We start from the raw sequence: 22306 nt of genomic DNA, 5'->3' as shown, positions 1-22306 counted from the left end.
TTTCCTTGCTTCCCTCTCTGCTCCAGACTGCCCTACGAGCCCCAGCGCTGTGTCCTCACTGCCGGTTCCTTGCCAGGCTGCAGCAGATCCTGTCCCAGCCCCAAAGCAGAGGGAGCGGGGGGAGGAAGGCAGAGATGATCCAGCAAGTGGATGGGTTTGGAGAGGAGGGGAGCAAGTAACGCGTGCGATTTTGGGGAAGATGTTGAGAATGGAGCGGGGCCTTGGGAGAATAGGTGGGATGGGGGAAGGGGCCTTGTGGAAAGAGGTGGGTCAGGGGGGAGGGCCTTGGGGAATAGACAGCATAGGGCATGGGGCCTCAGAGATCCAGTTAACAGCAATTAGAAAGGTGGCATCCTATGGGAGAATGGTTGTAACACAAAGTGATTCCTCAGTTTGTCACTCAGACACCGCACAGAAAAGCCAGGAAAGGATTTGTCACTTTGACTGTCCAGTAAGTGATTGCGGGAAGGGGGCCCAGCACCATGTCACCAGCCAACTCTGCACAGAGTTCGGTCTGAAAGTCGGAGCACCAGGAGAAAACTTTAGGCCCCTTTATGAGTAAAGAGCTGGAGGAGCCTGCCCCGGATCTGTTTGGTCCTCACCCCGTAGAAGATGGGGTTTAGCATGGGAGGCAGCAAGAGGTACACATTGACAATAAGAACATGGAAATGCTGGGGCACATTTTGGGCAAATCTGTTCATGAGGGAGATGATGCGACCTGGGATGTAAAAGGCTAAAATGACAAAGAGGTGGGAGCTGCAGGTTTCAAAAGTCTTGAGCCGCGCGTCCTTTGTGGGGAGGCTGAAGATGGCCCTGAGGATCTGGATATGGGACACCGCGATAAAAGTCCCATCCACCCCAATCACACAGAATTGCACAAAGAGGCCGTAGTAACTACTTACACGGGTGTCGGCGCAGGCCAGGTTCACCACAGCTATGTGAGCGCAGTACAGCTGGGGGTGGCGATGGTTCTGCAATAAGGCCATTGTCTTGACAGTAAGGGATAGGGAAATACAACTATGCAACCACGCAGGACTACAGCCAGGCCAATCTTGGCCACTAGGGAGTTCGTCAGGGTCATGGAATGTCTCAGGGGCTCACAGATGGCCACGTAGCGATCCAAAGCCATGGCCACGAAGATCCCAGACTCCATCACCGAGAAGCAGTGAATGAAGTACATCTGAGTGAGGCAGGCACTGAAACTGATCTCCCTGTAATTGAAACAGAAGATTGCCAGTATTTTGGGCAGGATGGACATATAAACAACCAGGTCGGTGACAGCCAGCATGCAGAGGAAATAGTACATGGGTCCATGGAGGCTTATGAACAGGATGGTGAAGTTCCCCAAGATGGCTATAATGTACATGGTGCAGAAGGGGATGGAGATCCAGAAGTGGGCCACCTCCAGGCCAGGAATGCCCAGCAGGATGAAGGTGGAGGGGTTGGTGAAGTCGGTTGTGTTGGAATTTGACATGGAGTAGGAGAGAAGGTGTCCAACTCTGAGGCAGAACAGTGTCTCCTGTATGTACTGTACGTTCCCCTGACTTACTGTGTGTGCCGAGGGTCTAGGGTGATGGTCGCAGTACAAATACCTGAATGGAGAAACAATGTGAATCTGAGACACTACATCCTCCACTGGAGGCTGGTCTCATGGAGGGAGCAGATTGGTCTCTCTTTTCACTCTGACAAATGACATTTTCATTATTCAGGGAAATGAATTATGAAGAACTGACCCTAGTAATTCCAATTCCATATTTTATGGTGCTCCCTGCTCAATAAATCCTGCACATCATGGGGTGGGAAACCTTACTAGGCTCCAGTAGGAAACACAAGTGTGAATACTGATTATCCACCATTGTTCCTTAGGCTTTTCCTACACTGACATGTTTTATTTTTATTTTTTTTGGTAACTAATCAGCTTTTGCCAAAGACACAGTGGCGGTGTACACACTGCAAAGTCACTTTCAACGACAGAACTCCTCAGCGTCAGTGACATCATATAACCATCTTGACAAGACTTTTACATAAGCTTTTTCCGGCAAAGTGCCAGTGTAGACACTGGTGCTTGTTTTTATCACTGTAATTGGCCTCTGGAAGGCGTCCCCGCATTGCCCATCCTGACTGTTCTGGGGAAGAGTTTCAACTCCTCTCTCCTATAATAAGGTAAACACTTTCTGCCCCTCCCCCTTTAAAGGCTCTCGAATTTTGAAATTCCCCTTCCCGTTTGCTCGGTGTGGAGTGCTCACATCACACCTTCCCAGGTTGTCATGGTGGCTAAATGCTGCGGACACTGTGGAACTTCTGGAGCTACTCAGTATTTGGGGAGGAGGCTGTGCAGGCCCAGCTGCGCTCCAGCTATAGGAATGTTGTCAAGGTTTTTCCCCACTTTGAACTTCAGAGTACAAAAAGTGGGAACCTGCATGAACACTTTTAAGCTTAATTACTAGCTTAAATTTGGTACACTGCCACCAGCCAGAAGTCAGTGTCTGGCACACTTTCTGTTCCCCCAAAACCTTCCCTGAGGAACCCCTTGGGTCTTAAAACAAGGAGAAATTAACCATCCCCGTCCTTTTCCCCCCAGACCTCCCCTCCCTGGGGTGCCTTGAGAGGCTTCTCACCAATCCAAACTCCTTGGATCTTAAAACAAGGAAAAATCAATCAGGTTCATAAAAAGAAAATTTTAATTAAAGAAAGAAAAAAAGGGAAAGCTATCTCTGTAAAATCAGGATGGAAAATGCTTACAGGGTACTCAGATTCATATAGACTAGAGGGACTCCCCCTCCCCCAGCCTGAGATTCAAAGTTACAGCAAACAGAGGTAAAAATCCTTCCAGCAAAAAATACCATTTACATGTTTGGAAAACAAACATAAGACTAATCCACCTTACCTGGCTATTACTTACAGTTCTGAAACATGAAACACTGATTCAGAAAGATTGGGAAAGTCTGGGTGTAAGTCTGGTCCCTCTTAGCCCCAAGAGCTAACAACGAACAATATAAAAAGCACAAACAAAGACTTCCCTCCATCAAGATTTGAAAGTATCTTGTCCCCCCATTGGTCCTCTGGTCAGGTTTCAGCCAGGTTTACTGAGCTTCTTAACTCTTTTCAGGTAAAAGAGACATTAACCCTTAACCATCTGTTTATGACAAATGTCAATCCCTAAGGGCAGATTTCATGCAGTGTGTGGGAAAAGTGCTTTGATCGGGACACACTGCAGTACACAGCAAAGGTGAAGGAACTGAGGTAAATGTACCAGAAGGCAACGGAGGCAAACATTATCTCTGGTGCTGTGCCACAGACCTGCCGTTTTTATAAGTTAGATGTTATCCTCACCGGTGACCCCATTTCAACTGTCAACAGCCCCATGGGTACTTTGGTGGGGGTTCTCCTGTCAGCGTACATAATCTACGTCTCTGAGAGGTGGTAGCTAGGTCAACTTAAATACTTCGGTAGACATGATACTTTATATACCAGAGTTAGATTGATATAGCTACATCTGTCAGGGGTGTGATTTTTTTTTTTTTTTTTGCTATAGCAAAAAAGAGGAAATACAATTTTAATTTGCATTAGCAGAGGCAGAGCATGCAAGTCACAGGAGGGAATAGTAGCATTTTTCTTGGCCCTGGTTAGACCTCAGCTGGAGTATTCTGTCCAGTTTGGGTCTCCAATATATAGGAAGGATGTAGAGAAGCTGGAATGGATCCAGATGCGAGTGACAAAGATGAGCCACAGGATGGAATACAAGTCATATGAGCAAAGGCTGAAGGAAAAGGGTATATTTAGTTTGGAAAATGGAGGATTAAGAGGGGACATGACAGCAGTCTTGAGATACTTGAAAGGCTGCCATTAAAACTATGGAGGAGTGTTGCCACATAGGGCAGGGAAGAGGCAATGGTTTTAAAACTACAGCACAGCAGATTTCAATTTAACCTCAGATAAACTTCCCAAATGTAAGAACAGACGCCCTGGCAGGTTGTGGAAAGTCCTTCACTGGAGGTTTTCAACATGAGACTAGATAGTCATCTGTCTTGGATGGTTTCAACACAACAAATCCTGCAACTTGGCAGGGGTTAGACTGGCTGATCACTGCAGCTCCCTTCTAACTCTGTCGCTCTTTGATTCCATGATATGAAATCCTAGTTCAGACCAGTTCTTACTCAAAGACAAGTTATGGAGCTCAGTACTGGGGTAACTGGGTGAAAGTTAATATCCTCTGTTATACAGGAGGTCAGACTGGATAATCCAATGAACTCTATGAATCTATCTATATAGAAAGTAGTTTAGGCATTTAAATTTATTCTGTCTCATAACACACTGACAAGAGAACATTCATTTACACTGAAAAAAATGAACATAGAAAATTGATAAAAGAGAAGTGCTTACATAATCCATATTTGGCCTGTGGAACTCCTTGTCACAGATATTACTGGAAGAAAAAAAGCTTAGCTGAATGGGAGTCACAAATGGATTGGCCATAGTTGGTATTGATGGTGTCACCAACCGTAGTTAAGTCTGTCTTACACCTTCAACTACAAGACTTCATTTTCGGTTGCGTATAAGTTTGCTAAACATTAACATGCAGCTGGCTCCTGAGGTTTTACTCAGTTCTTACTCCAGACTGGATGTTTTTTCTGGATGACCTGCTTGAGGGCTTTTTTTCACTAAAAACACGACAGGGGGGCTGCCATAGCTCTTCATGGGGGCCTGAGCAAACTGCAGCCCACAGCCTCTGAATCTGGCCTTGTCCTGGACGTCTACTAACAATTTTCATCCTGGAGGATCCATTGTGCCACTGAAATGCAGCCACCTCAGGGCTGCACCTCATCACCAAGGGGCACAGCAAAGAGGGGCATTTTGGCCCATGATACTAAAGCAAATTCAGCATCTGTGGCAAGGGCCCTGGGATGTTTGGTGGCTGTGTGGAGCGGAAATAAAAACAAACCTATTCTCTACCCCATCATGCATACGCTACACTTGGTTTGTTGAAGAGCAAGGGATGGTACCTGTGATTTCTGAGATGGAAGCCTCTTCGCTAGGAATCCCCCTCAGGTAGCCGTGTCCCACACCTCTCTCAGCCCAGCATCTGCAGCAACGTCCCACTCTGAGAGCTGAAACAGGGGTGTGCACTGTTTATACTATAGCTCTGTGCAATCCCAGTGATATTCGCTCAGCCTCTAGGGGAGAAGCAGCATCTGGATGCAAACAGGCTGGAAACCAGATACACTCTAGCTCATGTCTCTGTTACCGTGGCTGAACTTCTGTGTTTGTTATCCAGCTTGAGCAGCAAACAGTAATTATAGGACATTCCCAAAGGGAGATGAAATCTCTTGGGCTCTGTGCTGAGTAAGAGAGGATTTGGCTGCTCTGTGTATTTGTGTATATTTAAAAATTATAGTTGATTACTTTGAAACCTAGGCATTTTGCCTTTGCCTTTTAGGATCGAATGCTGTGTAAATGCCCAGGATGGATGGGCAGATAGTAGACAGACAGATCTGGAGAAAGATGACTGAGGGGAGACATGAAAACTTTCTGGAGGCACAAGGGCTTTTTGCTAATGAATCAGAAATCAATAATTCTCATCAGTAGCTATTATCATACCATGTAGAACATTTCACTGAAGGATCTTCCAAAAACCTAGCAAAGGAAAGTCACTATAAACATATCCCCATTATATCCATAGGCAACCTGAGGTACAGGGAGACATGAGTTGGCCAAAATCAAACAGAGAATGACAGACAGAACCCAGGAGTTCTGAGTTCCTTGCCGTAAGACTGGTCTCTCCATCAGTAACTGAGCGCATGATAAGCGGGAAATGGAGTCATACTGTTGTAGGGCCTCTTCACTGGGTAGGAGTGAGGGACTTCTACAAGGTGCAACCTGAAAGAGGGGTTCCTGTGAGCCCTCTCTCATACCAGCCTGGGCCCCTCTCACACTGTGAGGCTGTGAAAAGCTGCAAGCCCCTCCAGCTCTTGCACTTACACATCCATACACAGACAGAGACACACCCAGCTGCAGTTACGTGAAAGCTTTCAAAAGCCATCCATGAACCAACAATAGAGAGGCTCCAGCCAGTTCCCCCAACTCCCCAGCCTAGGATCTCAGAGCTGTTCTGTCTTGCCCTTTTCAGAAGACTGACCAGTGTACGCTTATTGCCCTGCCCCTTTCCCTCAATGTAGAGAGGACAATGCACCAGCCCCTGTTCCTGAGCAGATTTCCCTTTCTATGTCAAAGATACTTTTTTAGATAAATAAATAGAAAGCAGATGTACCAAGTACAGAAAAAAAATTATTGTAAGTCATTATAAGTTATAGAGAACAGATCAAAGTTCTTACTTAAGAAATTTTTAAAAAATTGCAACGTAAGTTCTATACCCTAGCCTGGATATCAATCAAGAAGTGTCTCACCCTGACGGGACAAACAGTTCACTCATCTTTCATACCCAGGCTGGAAATTCCTTCAGCTTGGGCCAACATCACTTGTTCAGTCCTTATTCCTAAGGTGGTTCTGGGTGTTGAGTTGTGGGGAGAGTGAGGCCAAGTGACGATGTCGCTTTCTGCTGTTATAGCTTCTGCCATGTAGAGGGAGCTTCATTTTTCCAAGCAAAAGGCCCCAGCACAGTTAGTGGAAAAGTTCAGGCACAAGGTGGAGTTCAGTGTCACATGAGCTGGTCAAGTGCCCTTGCCTGCTTTGATAATTCATAGCAGGGGCCATTATCCATATCCTGGCTAGAATATTCACAGGAAAGTCCATCAGGTGGGGATAATCTTCTTCTAAAACCTATCATGTTTCTTAATGCACCATTTCCATGAATGGTTCATTCATAATATGTTGGCTAGATCAGCTGTAAACTACATTGTGGCTGTTACTGAGGAGCAAACACATTTGAAATCAGGGGAGAGATGGCTCAATGATTTGAGCATTGGCCTGCTAAACCCAGGCATTTGAGCTCAATCCTTGAGCAGGGTTAGACTATACAATCTCCTGAGGTCCCTTCCAACCCTAATATTCTGTGATTCTACTGGTACGTTGTCAATATTCATAACTTTAAGGACAAAAATACTACATACATATAACTAGGGTGATCATGTTCAACAAATCATGACTTTTCCATTGATACATTACCTGACAAACTTTATATAAAACACATCAAATCATATCACCACAGTAAATATGGGGACACGAGGGTGTTGCTTTGGGGCACATATCAGACCTCGCTCCTTAGTGTACTGCAGAAATACTTGTCAATGACTAATGCAGTGGCAGTGTGCACAAGGCCTTAACTAGGTTTTGACCATACAACTCCCAAGTGTTGCAAACATTGTGGTGTTACACACAGGTGTTCTTGCAAAGTTCTCTGTACCTTTCAACGCTTTGTAGATCAGTTTAGAGATCTCAAAAGTCAGCAAGTGCCTTCTCTGTGTCACTAGAAAAAACTCTATTTATGTCTCTGCAGCTTTGCTTGCCATTGTGCTTTTCCAACTGGTGATATCTCAACACAAATATTCAACAACTCCATGAGGTGGTGTGACTCAGTTTCCCCTTTCACACAGCAGACCAGGTTTATTATAGGTTTCCTACTGAGAAAAGCTTTGAACCTCCTTACAGATGTTAGCTGAGAAACAGTGTCCCCATACTCATAGCATGGCTATTAACTTCCCCAAAATCATAGGATTTACAATCAATACTAAATTCTTTGTTATAAGGTTTATAATTAGTATCAAACTTTGCATCATCAGATTTAACACTATCACCAAATCTTTTAGCACAGGTGAGTATTTAGTGTTTGTTTGTTTTTTTGTTTGTTTGTTTTTATGCACCATGCCTTTTGCTTGGACAATTTGGTTTGTTCAATATCCATTGGGTCATTCAATTCCTCTATGAACCTTGGCATGTATTTAGTTACTGTTTTTCCTTCCCCCTCAGTGTCCTGTTTAGTAGGGATCTCAGTCTAAGGTTATCTTTGGTGTCTTGGTATGCCAGGGGTGAGGTAAGGATGTAAAGGGACTTTGCATGTTCGCTAGGCCTCTGTGGAGTATAGAGGAATGGGGTAAAATGGAAAATGCTTCCCATCAAGTGTAAACCCCTCTGTCTGAGCTTTATTCACAATAGACATTTGTGTCTGCTCAAAATTGTCAGCTAGAGAAGACATTTCTTCCACAGTGTTCACCCTTTTGTCCCACAGACACTGTTTTACATCATCTTTACATATATTTAAGAAATACTGCTGAGCAACAACATCAAACATTCCTTTAACGCTTCTAATACCTTTGCCCCTTGCCCACTTTTCCATCAAATCTTTCATTTTGTTTACATATTCCACATTACTTGTATCAGCAGCACTCTTAGGATTTGTAAATTTCACTCTGTGTATTTCAGGAGTAATCTGAAATTGTTTCAAAACCATTTATTTGAAGTTAGAATAATCCAAAAGATTCTCAATTCACATTTTATTGACTACATCCAGAGCTTTACCAGTTACCTTTGAAATGAAAATGGGCATCTGCTGGTTATCAGGAATCTTATGAATCATGCACAACCTCTCAAAGATAGGGAAGTATTCACTATCTCGTTGTACTGACCTCACGCTTGGTAAAGCAACCCCCATCCTTTGATGCATTTATACCTGCTTCTGTATTTTTCACTTCATGCATCCGACGAAGTGGGTTCTAGCCCACAAAAACTTATGCCCAAATAAATGTGCTAGTCTCTAAGGTGCCACAAGGACTCCTCATTGTTTTTGCTGATACAGACTAACATGGCTGCTACTCTGAAACCTATTCAGCAATATCACCTGCCTCGTTGTATGCAGGACACAGCTGTTCACATTTGTGGACTTTTGGAGAGGTTTCTGCATTTCTCCTTTCCAACCTGTGACCACCTCTCCAGTCAAATCTTTTTCTTTAAGCTGTGTTTTAAAGTATTGAGTTGTGGGAGGAGTGAGACCAAGTGGTGGGAACTGCCATGTGGAGGGAACTTCATTATCCAAAACAGAGATACCAGCACAGTTAGTGGAAAATTACAGCACAAGATGGAGTCCAGTGCCACATGAGCCACTCACAAGCCCTTGCATCCATGTCCCATTGTGTTAATTGATGAGCCATGAAGTTGAATATCCATTTGCAATGTGCTGGCTGGACTGGATGTAAACTACTTTGTGGGAGTTACCACAGGAGGAAATGCATTTGAAATACAGGTAAATAGTCAATATTTGTTACTTCAGAGGCAAAAATGATACAGACACACAAATAGGATAATCACACTCAGCAAACCACAGCTTTTCCATAGATACCTGACATGACATATTTTGTACAAGATTTGTTGCAACTATATAGCAGTGGTGAATATGGGGGTGCCAGGGTGCTGCTTTGCAGTACCGGGTGTCACAGCAAGAGAGCTGTAGAACTAGAGCTCTCTGAAATCTAATTTTGTATTTTTGTATAGACATACTTCCATGTCCTGAAAAAGACTGCAAACTATTCTGTACTGTAGGAGAAAAGCCTGCCGAGGTACAGAGTAAATGAGACTATCCTGAGGACCTTGCGCTTGGTGTGAAGCTTCCCACTCCCAGAGAGTTAGAATGGAAGCTGCACCCTGAGAGTGGGCCTAGAAACCCAGAGCCAGAGGCAGGGCCTGAACGCTGCTCTGATATGGATCCAGTGTGTAGGACACAAACTTCTGGTGGGCGTCGAGCCACGGGAGCTTGAGCAGGGCTGTGACGACAAACCTGGAGCTGCCACATCAACGCTAGAATACTGTGAGTGGAAAGGGAGTGGGGCTGGGTGATCCCAGAGCTGTGTGCAGAAATCCTCAAGCTGTTCCCTTCACCCTAATGTGGTTCAGCTCCCCTAAAAACTCCAGTTGGTTCAGCACACCTATGCCAGAGCTCCCGCTTTGGCACACTCTGTTTCCAGTTTCTCTCTTCCAGGGCACAAGATCGTTAAAGCAAACAGACCCAGGGCTTCAAAAGGGGTTTTCTAAAACATTTCCTTTACTTTAGACAGCACAAGAGATACCGAACAGACATAATACAGTACCTGCACACCATTCCCTACCGCAGTGAACATAAGATTATAAGAACAGCGATACTGGGCCAGACCGTAGGTCCGTCCAGCCCAGTATCCTGTCTTCCGAGAGTGACCAATGCCAAGAGCTCCAGAAGGAATCCATACCACATTGACCATTCCTAGCTTCTGGCAAACAGAGGCTAGGGAATCATCCCTGCCCATCCTGGCTAATAGCCATTGATGGACCTATCCTCCATGAATTTATCTAGTTCTTTTTTTAACCCTGTTATTGTCTTGGCCTTCACAACATCTTCTGGCAAAGAGTTCCCTATGCATTGTGTGTAGAAATACTCTCTTTTGTTTGTTTTAAACCTGCTGCCTATTCATTTCATGTAGTGACCTCTTGTTCTAGTGTCATGAGAAGGCACAAATAGCATTTCTATATACACTTTCTCCACAATCGTCATGATTTTATTATATTTTTCAGCTTATTATCTATCCCTTTCTTAATGATTTCCAACATTCTGTTATCTTTTTTGACTGCCGCTGCCCATTGAGTGGTGGGTTTCAGAGAACTATACACAGTGACTCAAAGATTTCTTTCTTGAGTAGCAACAACTAATTTAGACCCCATCATTTTATACGTATATTTAGGATGAGGTTTTCCAATGTGCATTAATTTTTCCACATTGCCCTGAAGCAAACTTTGGGATTTGCCCAGAGCCCTCTGGGGTGTCCTCCTCCTCTAGCTGGAGTCTGCCGCTTTTCTGCAGCCACAGTGCTGCTATTAAAGAGTCCCCTTGCTGCCTTTCTGCCTCTGTCCTGCCCCAGCTTCTTGTAACTCCTTCAGTCTCTGTGTTTGTAAAGCACTGGACCGACATCTCCTTCTTATGTTCCTTCCCCACATGTCATCGTAGCCTTTTACATCCCAAGTCTCTTCTCCTTCCTCATGCACCATTTTGGCTACAATGTGCCTCTGCATTTCCATGTTCTCATTGCCAACATGGACCTCCTGGCATCCTGAAATCCTATCATCTATGAGGTGGGGAGCAAACTGATTTGGGACAGGCTGCTCCAGCTCTTTACTCATAAAGGGACCTAAAAGTTTTCTCCTAGTGCTCTGGTTCTCCCATCAAGCTCTATGCCAATCTAGATGGTGATATGGTCCTGGGCCCTCTTCTCTGAATCAGTTACTGGACAGTGAAGAAGATATTAAATCCTTTCCTGATCTTACTGTGCTGTGTCAGCCTGACAACAAGTCTGTGTACAAACCTTTGGTTCGCTATCTTTCTAATTGCTGGTAACCGGACCTCTGAAGCCTCACCCCTTGCCCCACCTCTTCTGCCAAGGCTCCACTCCTGCTCTGCCTCTTCCCCCAAGACCTCGCCCCTGTCTGTCATTACTTCCTTTCCCTGTCACTGTTAAAGGGCTTTCCCTTCACCCTCTCCCCTGGCTCTTGTCATGCAAACAGAAAGCAGGAGACCAGGTGCAGGTAATGTTTATTGGGGTTAGTTTCCAGCAAGCATGTCCATAACCTAGATTTTGCAGAGCCTTATTTCCCAATATCCCCTCTCCCATCTCGACTGATTGGTACTATGAGGGTGAGAGACGGCTTGATTAAAATCCTGTCTAGTATTTAGAACTTAGATTGTGATTTTGTTTATTTCTTAGGTAACCAATTTTGATCTGCACACTATTACTTATAATCACTTAATATCTATCTTTCTATAGTTAATACATATTTTTAATATAATTTTTTTAACCTGACGCAGTGTGTTGTTTGAAATGTAAAAGGGAAATCTCTTCAAAGGCAGAGGCTAGTGCATTCTCCTCTCCACACTGATGAAGGGGCAGACTGGGTAATAAACTTATACAGGTCAGGGTTCTGACAAGGGCAAGAGGGTTCAGCTGTGTAACTGCAATACCTGGAGAGGACTTGATAAAGAACAGAAAACTGCAGACAGGATTTTCTCTAGTCTGTTTACAATCAGATGCTCGTTTTTCCCCTAGAGGATGAGCAAATCCCACTGGGATTGCCCTGAGCTATATTTTAAATGGTGCACACTTCTGTATCGGCTCTCAGCATGGGATGCTGCTGCAGATGCTGGGGTGAGAGAGGTGTGGGACACAGCTACCGGAGGGGCATTCCCAGGGAAGATGCTTCCATCTCAGAAATTGCAGGTACCCATCTCTTGCTGTTTGACAACCCAAGGACAACCTAACCCTCTGTAGACAGCTTGAGGTCAAGGGAAGAATTTTTCCATCGACTCTAGCTAGAACCTCTTGGGGAGGTGGATCATCTGTGCTGATGGAACAACCCCTGCTGTCGGTGTGAGTAGTGCCTTTCTAGCATTTTCAGTGTGGACAGGCCCTCAAGCAGATCTTCCAGAAAAGCACCCAGTCTGGATCTGCAGGTATGGGGTGTTGGGGAATCCACCACTTCCCTTTGCAGTGTGCTCCAAAGGTTATTCACTGACAGTATTAAACATTTGACTCTTATTTCTAGGTGGAATTTGTCTGGCTTCAGCTTCCAACCACTGAGGTTTCCTCTGCCTTTCTCCACTAGATCACAGAGTATATTAGTACCCATGTTTTTCTCCCAGTGAAATTATCTCTTTGATGGTATTTTTGATAACATAAATAGATGAAGATCTTTATGTCTCTCATTGTTCAACATTTTCTCCAGCCCCCAAACACTTCTCTGGCTCTTTTCTGCACTCTCTCCATTATTTCAACATTCTTTTTGAAATGTGGACCCCAGGACTGGACACAGTCAGTTTCATCACTGCCATGTGCAGAGGTAAAATCCTTCCCTTGCTGCAACTCACCACTCCCCTGTTTATGCAGCCGAGGATTGAATCAGCCCTTCTGGCCACAGCATCACACTGGGAGCTTGTGATGAGTTGGTTGTCCACAGTGAGCCCTAAATCCTTTTCAGGGTGCCTGCCTTCATAATACAGTCCCTTAGTTTGTGGGACGGACCTGCTTTCCCTGTTCCGAGAGGATCACTTTGTATTTGACAGTGTGTAGGTCCTACATTCCCCATTCCGAGAGGATAACTTTGCATGTCACTGTATTAACCCATGGTGTTTGTATGAGCCCAGCTCATAAAACACTCTAGATTAATCGGTGTGCCTGCCCTGACTCCTCATTGTAACCACTCTGCCAACTTTTGGGTCATCCACAAATTTTATCTTCAGTGATTCTATATTTGCTTCCAGATCCTTGATAAAAATATTGAAAAGCATCGGGCTGAGAACTGATCTGTGCAGAACACCACTAAATGCAGCTGGATTTGCTGACAATGGCCCTTTGACCAGTGCTTTCTGAGATCTGTCTGTTAGCCACTTTTTAGTCAATTTTATGTATGCTCTACTGATATTGGTTAGTGTTTTTTATCTGGATGTTTTCCGCTACTAACTCAAATACCTGACTATAACAGGGTTAAGAAAAGACCTAGATAAATTAATGGAGGATATGCCCATCAATGGCTATTAGCCAGGATGGACAGGGATGGTGTCTCTAGCCTCTGTTTACCAGAAGCTGGGAATGAGCGACAGGGGATGGATCACTTGATTCATTGTCTCTGGGACACCTGGCATTGGCTACTGTCAGAAGGCAGAATACTGGGCTAGATGGACCTTTGGTCTGATCCAGTCTGGCTGTTCTTATATATGTTCCTATGTCTCATGAGAAAGCATTGACCTGTGCTTGGCACCTCACTCTTGGAGAGGGCTCTCAACTGACAATCGAACATGGAAATAGACTCCTTTCTCCCACTCATGAGCCTTTCCCCTAGAGGCCCAAATCAGTGGGAGTTAGGTGCTTATGGACCTGTGTGAACCACTAGAAACCCCCCTGATGGATGAAGATTCCCCAGGGACATCCCCTTTTTGAATTCTATCACTTAGTCAGTTCTCACTCTATCTAATGAGTGGTCTAGTGACACTGTCTAGCACTCAGTTTTTAATCTGAATCTCATGTGGTCAAACAACTTGCAATAGTCTATGTCTATTCCATCTCTGCAGTTATCTTTATCAACCAATTAGGTATCACCTAATAAACGAAATCATGTCTTTCTGATGTGTCGTATTTTCTATCAAATTTTGTTCATTGGCATGAATTGTACTCCTACCCTTTAATTCTGTATTAAATAAATCTCCTATCCACTTTTCCATTCTTATGCCCAAGACTGATGTCAAACTAAGTGGAATTTAATACCCAAGTCATCTCTTTTTGAATTACGTTAGCACTCTATCAGTCTTCTAGGATATCCCTGGTATTCCAGTATTTATTAAAAATTAGCATCAGTGGGGCAAGGATCTCCTCAGACAACTCTTTTAGGACTCTTTTGGTGTGAGATATCTGGATTTGCTGATTTAAAAATATTGCTCCCTTGTAGGTGCTGTTTACCATTCTCCATAGTTACCAGTGGACTGGAAAGAAGTTCATGTGATTTGAGTGCATCATATTGCTTCTTTCCAAATACAGCACATACTGGGCTGAGCGCTTTATTTCAAACAGTGTGTTTCCCTCCGCATAACAGAAGTTATTAAAGGCCCTGAAACCTGGCGGGGTTGCTAAATCAAGGGCTATTGTGGGGATGCACTTCACACACTCGGCTGCACATGCAAACACACAGAATCATAGAATTGGAAGGGACCTCGAGAGGTCATCAAGTCTAGTCCCCTGCACGCATGGCCAGACTATGTATTATCTAGACCATTCCACAGAGTCCCATGTGCGCACACACACACATGGAGGCCCATGCGCGCACACACATTCCAAACCTGCAACACCTCATCCAAGAGGTGTAGTGTGAGAACCCCGAACAAAGCAGGCCTGCTGGGAAGATGAAGGTGGGGGGAGGGGAGAAACCCACCAGAACTGAGGAATAAACTAAGGCTCTGAGCAGCTCGTTAGCTGTGGAGCAGCGTCAGCACTCAGGTTACTTTGTGCAGGCTACTGACAGAACCTTAGGCTTCTTAAAGGACAGGCAGGAGATGAGCAGCAGTTTGAGAAAGTCAGTGGCCAAGGACACTGCTTGCTACTCTGCTTCATCCCCTTGCCAGCTGGGAGCAAGAGCAATATATGCTGCTTGCATTGCTTACTCCTCTCCAACCATCCCCTCACCTGCCTGGAGCAATGCTGCTCATTCTTCTCCATCCTGCCCTCCCGCCCTCCCTGGGCTGGCTATTTTTTGCTCAGCCAATAGGAATGCAGTGGGCTATCTTGCAGTACTTTTTTCAAATTCATTTTCCTGAAACAAACAGGGTCAGGGAGTGGTAGGGGTAGGCAGTATTCACTTGGGTGGTGGCAGCATTACCAGCCTGGAGTGACCAGTATTAATTTTTGGAGTCCTTTCAGGCCCCCACCTTCTGCACTTGAAGTGCCAGAGTGGGGAATCAGCCTTGACGCCACCCGCGATCTTTCCTTGCTGTCACGAAACAAACATGCACTGTCACACCACAAACATTACTTAAATTACACTTAAAACTTTCCCATTTTCTACAACTCTCTAATTTTGGGGGGAATGGCAGGACTTACTCTTTAATATGTTTAAGGGTGGCCGAGTCTCACAATATTGAGTACCATCCATTCAGTTCATTGCAGTGATGTTTAATTTCTGAAATCCTTCCAATTTAAGGATTCCTCTGTGAATGCCTGGATTTTACCACATCTTCTCAGAGTGCAGTTGCACTTCTTTTTCCCCTATACCTTTCGAGGAGCTGCTGCCCCTCAACTGCTACCCTCAAGCAGCCATTTTGCAGCTTTCTGCTGTATCTCCTCTTACAGCTGGTAAATATTCTTATCGCCTGTTGTACTTACTCTTTAACGTTTGTGAGGGTGGCAGAGTGTCACAAACCTGAGTACGATCAGTGAATTTCCTGGAGGGGATGTTGACTCTCTCAAATCCTTGCAGCAACACACCGGAAACTTCCTTCCAGCTTAATCCTTTCTATTTATCATAACTAGTTGTATGAACCCATCAGGGAACATAAACCTCAGCCAATCTGAACAATTTCTTTGTCATAGATCTATATGCTGCTAATGTCCATCATTTAATTATACTCCAGATAGTGATTCTTTTTAAAGGTACAGACTGTAGGGTTAATTAAAAAAAAGTATAATAAATAGATTTGGTAACTTTTGGGATAGTTTTTAAGTGACTGTGGACTATTGGTGCAGTAGAAAATAGCCCCAGGAATCATGGTTAAAGTTGCCCCCACAAAAAAATGATCTGAAACGGTGCCTCTTGCATCCGCATCTAAGTTCAATATTTACCTAAGTGCCTTTGTGACTCTAGCCCTGACACCTTTCTGGAAGATGCTTTAGCCAAGCACAAGTTAAGGTTGTTCAAATCCAAGGGTGCTGGCTGGCAACACTTGGAGGAAACAGCCAAGGTCCCAGACATCCACCTCTCACTTTCAAAAAACTCTTTCCTACTTTCTTTGTACAAGAAGCAGACTCCCTGCAGCAAAACATTTTTATCTGCTTTTGCCATCCTCCAGTGGCTCTAATGTCCCAGCTGCTTGCTCTGCTAGAACCTGGGAAATGCCCCTTCCTAAGGTGGCTGGCAGCTGTAGCACCATTGTGGGATGAGAACATGGTTGCAACTGCTTTGGGGGATAGGGTCATAATTCAGAATGATCTGGACAAGTTAGAGAAATGGTCTGAGGTAAACAGGATGAAGTTTAACAAAGACAAATGCAAAGTGCTCCACTTAGGAAGGAAAAATCAGTTTCACACATACGGAATGGGAAGAGACTGTCTAGGAAGGAGTAAAACAGAAAGGGATCTAGGGGTTATAGTGGACCCCAAGCTAAATATGAGTCAACACTGTGATCTAGGATGCATTAACAGGTGTGTTGTGAGCAAGACACAAGAAGTCATTCTTCCACACTACTCTGCGCTGGTTAGGCCTCAGCTGGAGTATTGTGTCCAGTTCTGGGCACCGCATTTCAAGAAAGATGTGGAGAAATTGGAGAGGGTCCAGAGAAGAGCAACAAGAATGATTAAAGGTCTTGAGAACATGAGCTATGAAGGAAGGCTGAAAGAATTGGGTTTATTTAGTTTGGAAAAGAGAAGACTGAGAGGGGGCATGATAGCAGTTTTCAGGTATCTGAAAGGGTGTCATCAGGAGGAGGGAGAAAACTTGATCATCTTAGCCTCTAAGGATAGAACAAGAAGCAATGGGCTTAAACTGCAGCAAGGGAGATTTAGGTTGGACATTAGGAAAAAGTTCCTAAGTGTCAGGGTGGTTGGACACTGGAATAAATTGCCTAGGGAGGTTGTGGAATCTCCTTCTCTGGAGATATTTAAGAGTAGGTTAGATAAATATCTATCAGGGATGGTCTAGACAGTATTTGGTCCTGCCATGAGGGCAGGGGACTGGACTCAATGACCTCTTGAGGTCCCTTCCAGTCCTAGAGTCTATGAATCTATGATTGAATAGGACCATTTTTATCATTGATGCTACAACACTTATGCAATTGCAACAAATTCTGTACAAAGTGTGTCCTGTCATGCACCAATGGGAAAGTTATGATTTACTAAGTATGATTATCCAGATTATGTGCATGCATCATCTTTGTGTCTGAAGTTATATATATTGGCTATGTACAGGAATCTTACATGTGTGTTGTGTTCCTGGGTAACACCCTCATGTGGATAAGGCCAGGCAGCGATGTGTTGAGGGCCAGCAAGGACACTTAGTTCTCACACTGAGCCGTAGAAGAAACTCACTTCTGCAAGAATATGGTCAATGGTTGCCCTTGTGAGAAATCAAAACCTGTAAGGACATGGGATATGCTCATGTGACCCTGGACTATGAATTGAGCCAGTAATTTTCCAGACACCTTGGGCTGTGGTCTTTGTTTGGGACTGTAAAATCCAATGCACAGGGCTGAAGATATAGATAGAAGGACCCTTGAGACATCTTCTTGTTATGTTCATTTCTCTATAATGGGTTTCCAACAAGGAAGCATTGAACACTGATGACTTTCAACCTGATTGGGTAATTTCCAGAGAGACTTTTGCAAGCTAACAGTTATTTCAGTACTCCAGTGATCCTGATCTCTGAACACTGAAAAATCACTTGGATGTATCTGATCTATTAGCCATTTATAACTCTTCTCCTTTTCTTTTATTATTAACGTTTTAGTTTGCAGAATCAGGATTATTGGGTAAGGTCTGAGTTATATATTGGCTGGGATAAGTGGCAGGTTTCTTGAGATTGGAGGGATCCGATGTGTGGTGAAATTGGTTTTCACTGACTGCTCATCACAGAGTCCAGTGTCCGGGCATTTCTGGCTTCTAATTAACCAGTGTGGTGATACAGATGTTTACGATTGTTTCTGGCTTGGTATAATCTAATGACAGAACAACCACCAGTCTGTGGTGAATCTGCCTGATTTCTCAGCAGTTTGTCCTGAATTTGGCACCATCAGTGGAGCATGGTGACACATGGACATCACTGGCATGTGCTTCACAGACTATTGCTCATTACCCCCACCTTTTATAGATGGGGAAACTGAGGCAGCAGAAAGGGAAGTGTTTTGAGCCAAGAACATAGCCCATGAGTTCCTAGCTGTCAATTGCTTCCATAGTCTCTCTCAACCTGACTTGTGCAGTACATGAACAGAGATGTTTCTCTAGTTCAAGGAACCTCCCTTGAGTTCAATGGGGCTGCACTATAGCCTATAGGGCTCATCTGCTTGCTTGCCTATATATCTTTTTTGTGTGGATTTCTTCTTGCCTTATGGTTTTGATTACTTGTTTTATCATAATAGGGTATAATAGATTTATATTAAAGTAGTTTATCTGTAAGGCAAGGGAGTTATAGGCCATATCCTTTATGTTGAACTAAGGCAAAGTTAGCATATACAAGTGTGGGACTTTTCACCCAGATAGCAAAGTCAGCTCACATTTGTTCAGGACCTTTCACCTAGCTATATAAGCTAAAGCACAAGTTCCACATATGATGTGTTGAAGCTGGTTGGCATAGGGCTTTCCTTATTTCTGACCCTTTTAAATGTAACGAGTACACCACAACTTGGAAAAACCCAAAATAACCAGTTAGTTTAGAAATAACAAATGTGATACCTAACCACAAAAGGGCCATGGTAACTAACTGACATATATGATAATTAGTTGAGATCATTGGAATACTAACATGTGGGAAAAAGACAGCCCGACATAAGTTAGGTGAGGAAATACAAGTAAGGAAATGGAGAATGATCCCCTACTGAATATGCATGAAACATAACGGTGTCAACGTAATGTATTATAAAGGTGGCATCCCAACCTAGGGGCAGTAGAAGCAGATGTGGTCCTTGGGATGCACCAGAACGATGGCCACAGGTGATGATGGGACAGTGATGGATAGCACTTCAGGTTGTCCTACAAGGGGTGGTGTGAGTCTATGTTTGTGCGGATGTGCGTTCTGTAATATTGCTATCTTACCAAGATGGGGTGTTTGTGACTGTGCTCAATGTATTAATGCATCATATTTGTAAATATAAAGACTTTATATAGAGTGAGTGTTGCGCCTGTGCTCATTGGGATTCCCAACAATAGAATAATTTCAATAATACTGGGCCTGACCAGGAGACAAGGACCTGTCAACCCTCAAAGTGATAACAGCACCTGCCTCTCCCAGCTGAGGATTTGGCCAAAGTCATTTATCTAGAGATGAAGCATCAGCAGAGACAAGTGAACTAGAAGTGTAGAGTCCCAGCTATGCCACGGATTCACTGGGTGACCTTGGGCAAGTCACTTTCTAAGTCTCAACCACAGCCTCTCCATGTATTAATGCAGGTGATTATTTATTATTTCTAGTGGGCTGCCACCCAAAAGCCCTAATTAGATCTGCAGAGTCACACACTGCACTGATTTGACTCCTTGCAGCACACCATTTGCCTCTATGAACTGTGTAGAGTTCCAGGCAACCTGAGGTCCCTGGTAAACGAGCAAGACAAGGCTGAAGACTGAGCTTTGTGGAAACCTGTTTTTGTGGCTGTAGTTTTTAGCTGTTTCTTTAATAAATTCCTCCTGTTTAAAAAGGACGGCAACTCCACTGATCACGATACACAAATAACCTCAGAGCAGTGCCGATTCATTGCTACAGCAAAAGTGTGGTGGTGGGGTGGGGGTCAAGATTCCCCATTCTCAGCTCTGCCACTGACTCATGTGGTTTTAGGTAAACTACTTTATTGCTGCACATGGCTAAGTAAGCCCATGACATGGGGATAATGCTGTGATGACTGCACCCCATGTTCTCCACAGTGATATTATTGTGATGTGATTAGGACATAATTATGATACATTTTATGCAAGATAAGCCCTGTGAGATCTCACTGGAGAAGTTATGATTTGCTGACTATGATTATCTTATTTGTGTACATCTACCATTTTTGAGTGAGATGTTACGAATATTGGCTATGCATCTGTATTTCAAATGGAATTACGCCTGAGTAAGATGTTTTCAGTACAGGCAGTGGCTGGAGAAGGGTCTATTCAGGGCAATGAGCCATTAGGAAAATGCAATAGGCTTTAGAAGAAACTTATCTCCCACTGGGGAAGCCTTCCTATGAACGCTACAGACAGCCTCCAAGTAATGGCTACTTTGACTCTACAAGGACATGTGATGAGACCACGTCTCTGGACTCCATCTTGGGATGTCAGTCGCTTTTTCCATCAACCAGTCTGGGAACTTAGCTTTGAGACAAAGGGTTTTGTCCACCTGAAGAGACTCCTGGAAACACACAAGGAACAAAATCTGAAGTGGGGGAAATGCTGGATCCAGGCTAAAGGGATTTTTACCCTGTGTATGAAACACTTGGGGGTTTCAAGCTGTAAAGCAAGTGCTGCTGCCCCATAAGAAAATGCTGCCTCCTTGTATCATCTCTTAGGGTGAGAATCTGTTATTCATATCCAATCTATTTTGTATTTTAAGCTTAGTTTGTATTTTTTGCTTATTTGCTAGTTAATCTGCTTGAATTTTTTGGCTATCACTAAAATATCTGAAAACCTATATTTTGTCTCCACGCTGAAGGAGGTGACAGATGTTATGAGCTTATGCCATATGGTTTCCCATGCAGCGCAAGATGGTATAATTTGGGGGATTTACTCCAGAGGAGGGGATGTGCCTGAGGAGTTCAGAGAAGCTTTCCCCTACAAGGGCTTGTAACTGTAGCTGGACGTAGCCCTACCTGTATGTATGCTGGAGACATCGCCGGGTGGAAGTCTTAGTTGGTTGTCACAGCAGTACAGTGCTGGAGGGAGCCCATGCTGGGGGGTCAGGGGTTGAATGGTACCCCAGTTCCATCTGGAAGCCTGGGAGGACCCTGTCACAAAGGCTGCCTGGCAGCCTAGCTAAAGAGCTTCTGGACGTAGTGATCAATAGCATCATGCAGAGCGTATGTTAGACTCAGCTTCACCATTCAGCTTCAGCCCCTGGGCAGTGGGTCCCTTGTACTTCCAGATAAGGTGCCATGTATCTGTGAGAATAGCCGGCTAATGGCAGGTGTGCTGTTTATCTCCCTCCCTGTGAGCTACCTAAGCCACCCCAGCTTCTGCCCAGCATCCTCTCTTCACAGCTAACACAGGGGCTTCTCCTTCAGCATCTCTCAGCTGTTGTCCTCCAACCTGAAAACTGATCCTTTACCCTGCCCCCGAGGTCTAGCTCAGGACAAAGGGCTACCAGCTCATCCCCACTGCAGGGCTCTGCCTCCTACAGGCCCCCAGCCAGGAGGAGAAAAAGGGAGCTGAAAGTTAAGGAAATAAGCCACACAAGGGTCTCTGCCCTCAGGAGTTTGTAGCTGAGCTTTAGGGCCCACAAGCTGTAGGATGCACAATCTCACCCACCTGCCTCAGAACCCTGCTCCCAGCCCTCAGCTGCCTTTATACACCTTCCTGGCTTCCCCCTCCACTCCCGACTGGCCTGTCAGCCCCCGTGCTATGTCCTTGCTGCACTCACTCAGGCTCCTTGTCAGGCTGCAGCAGATCCCATCCTAACACCAGAGCAGAGGGAGCCCAGCTGGTGGGAAAGGGAGGTGGAGATGGTCCAGCAAGTGATGAGGAGAGGGGAGGAGAGTAGAGAGAGACAGGGACAGCACCTTGGAGGAAGAATCATAGAAGTGGGAGGGGCCTTAAGAGAAGATGTGGAACACGGGTGGGGACTTGGGGAAAGAGGTTGGTCAGAGAGCAGAGTTCAGGGATTCAGTTACCAGTCTGTCATGTTGACAACGCACAGTAAGTTCAGGACAAGTTAGGGCTCAGCACCATGTCACCTCCCAGCT

At 44.6% G+C, this 22306-nt stretch overlaps 1 protein-coding gene across 1 annotated transcript; it reads right to left on the bottom strand.

Annotated features, from left to right (window-relative positions):
• Positions 1-542: 542 nt before the first annotated feature.
• On the bottom strand, positions 543-1519 carry LOC116822469 (olfactory receptor 52M1-like). Its single transcript, XM_032776368.2, is given in 2 exon segments — positions 543-961; positions 964-1519. Coding segments are annotated over 2 exon segments (930 nt in total). The 5' UTR covers positions 1475-1519.
• Between the last annotated feature and the right edge of the window lie 20787 nt (positions 1520-22306).

The sequence above is a fragment of the Chelonoidis abingdonii genome, chromosome 1 (genome assembly GCF_003597395.2).
Source record: "Chelonoidis abingdonii isolate Lonesome George chromosome 1, CheloAbing_2.0, whole genome shotgun sequence".
Classification (NCBI taxonomy): Eukaryota; Metazoa; Chordata; order Testudines; family Testudinidae; genus Chelonoidis; species Chelonoidis abingdonii.
This window is presented reverse-complemented; position numbering and strand designations above follow the sequence as displayed.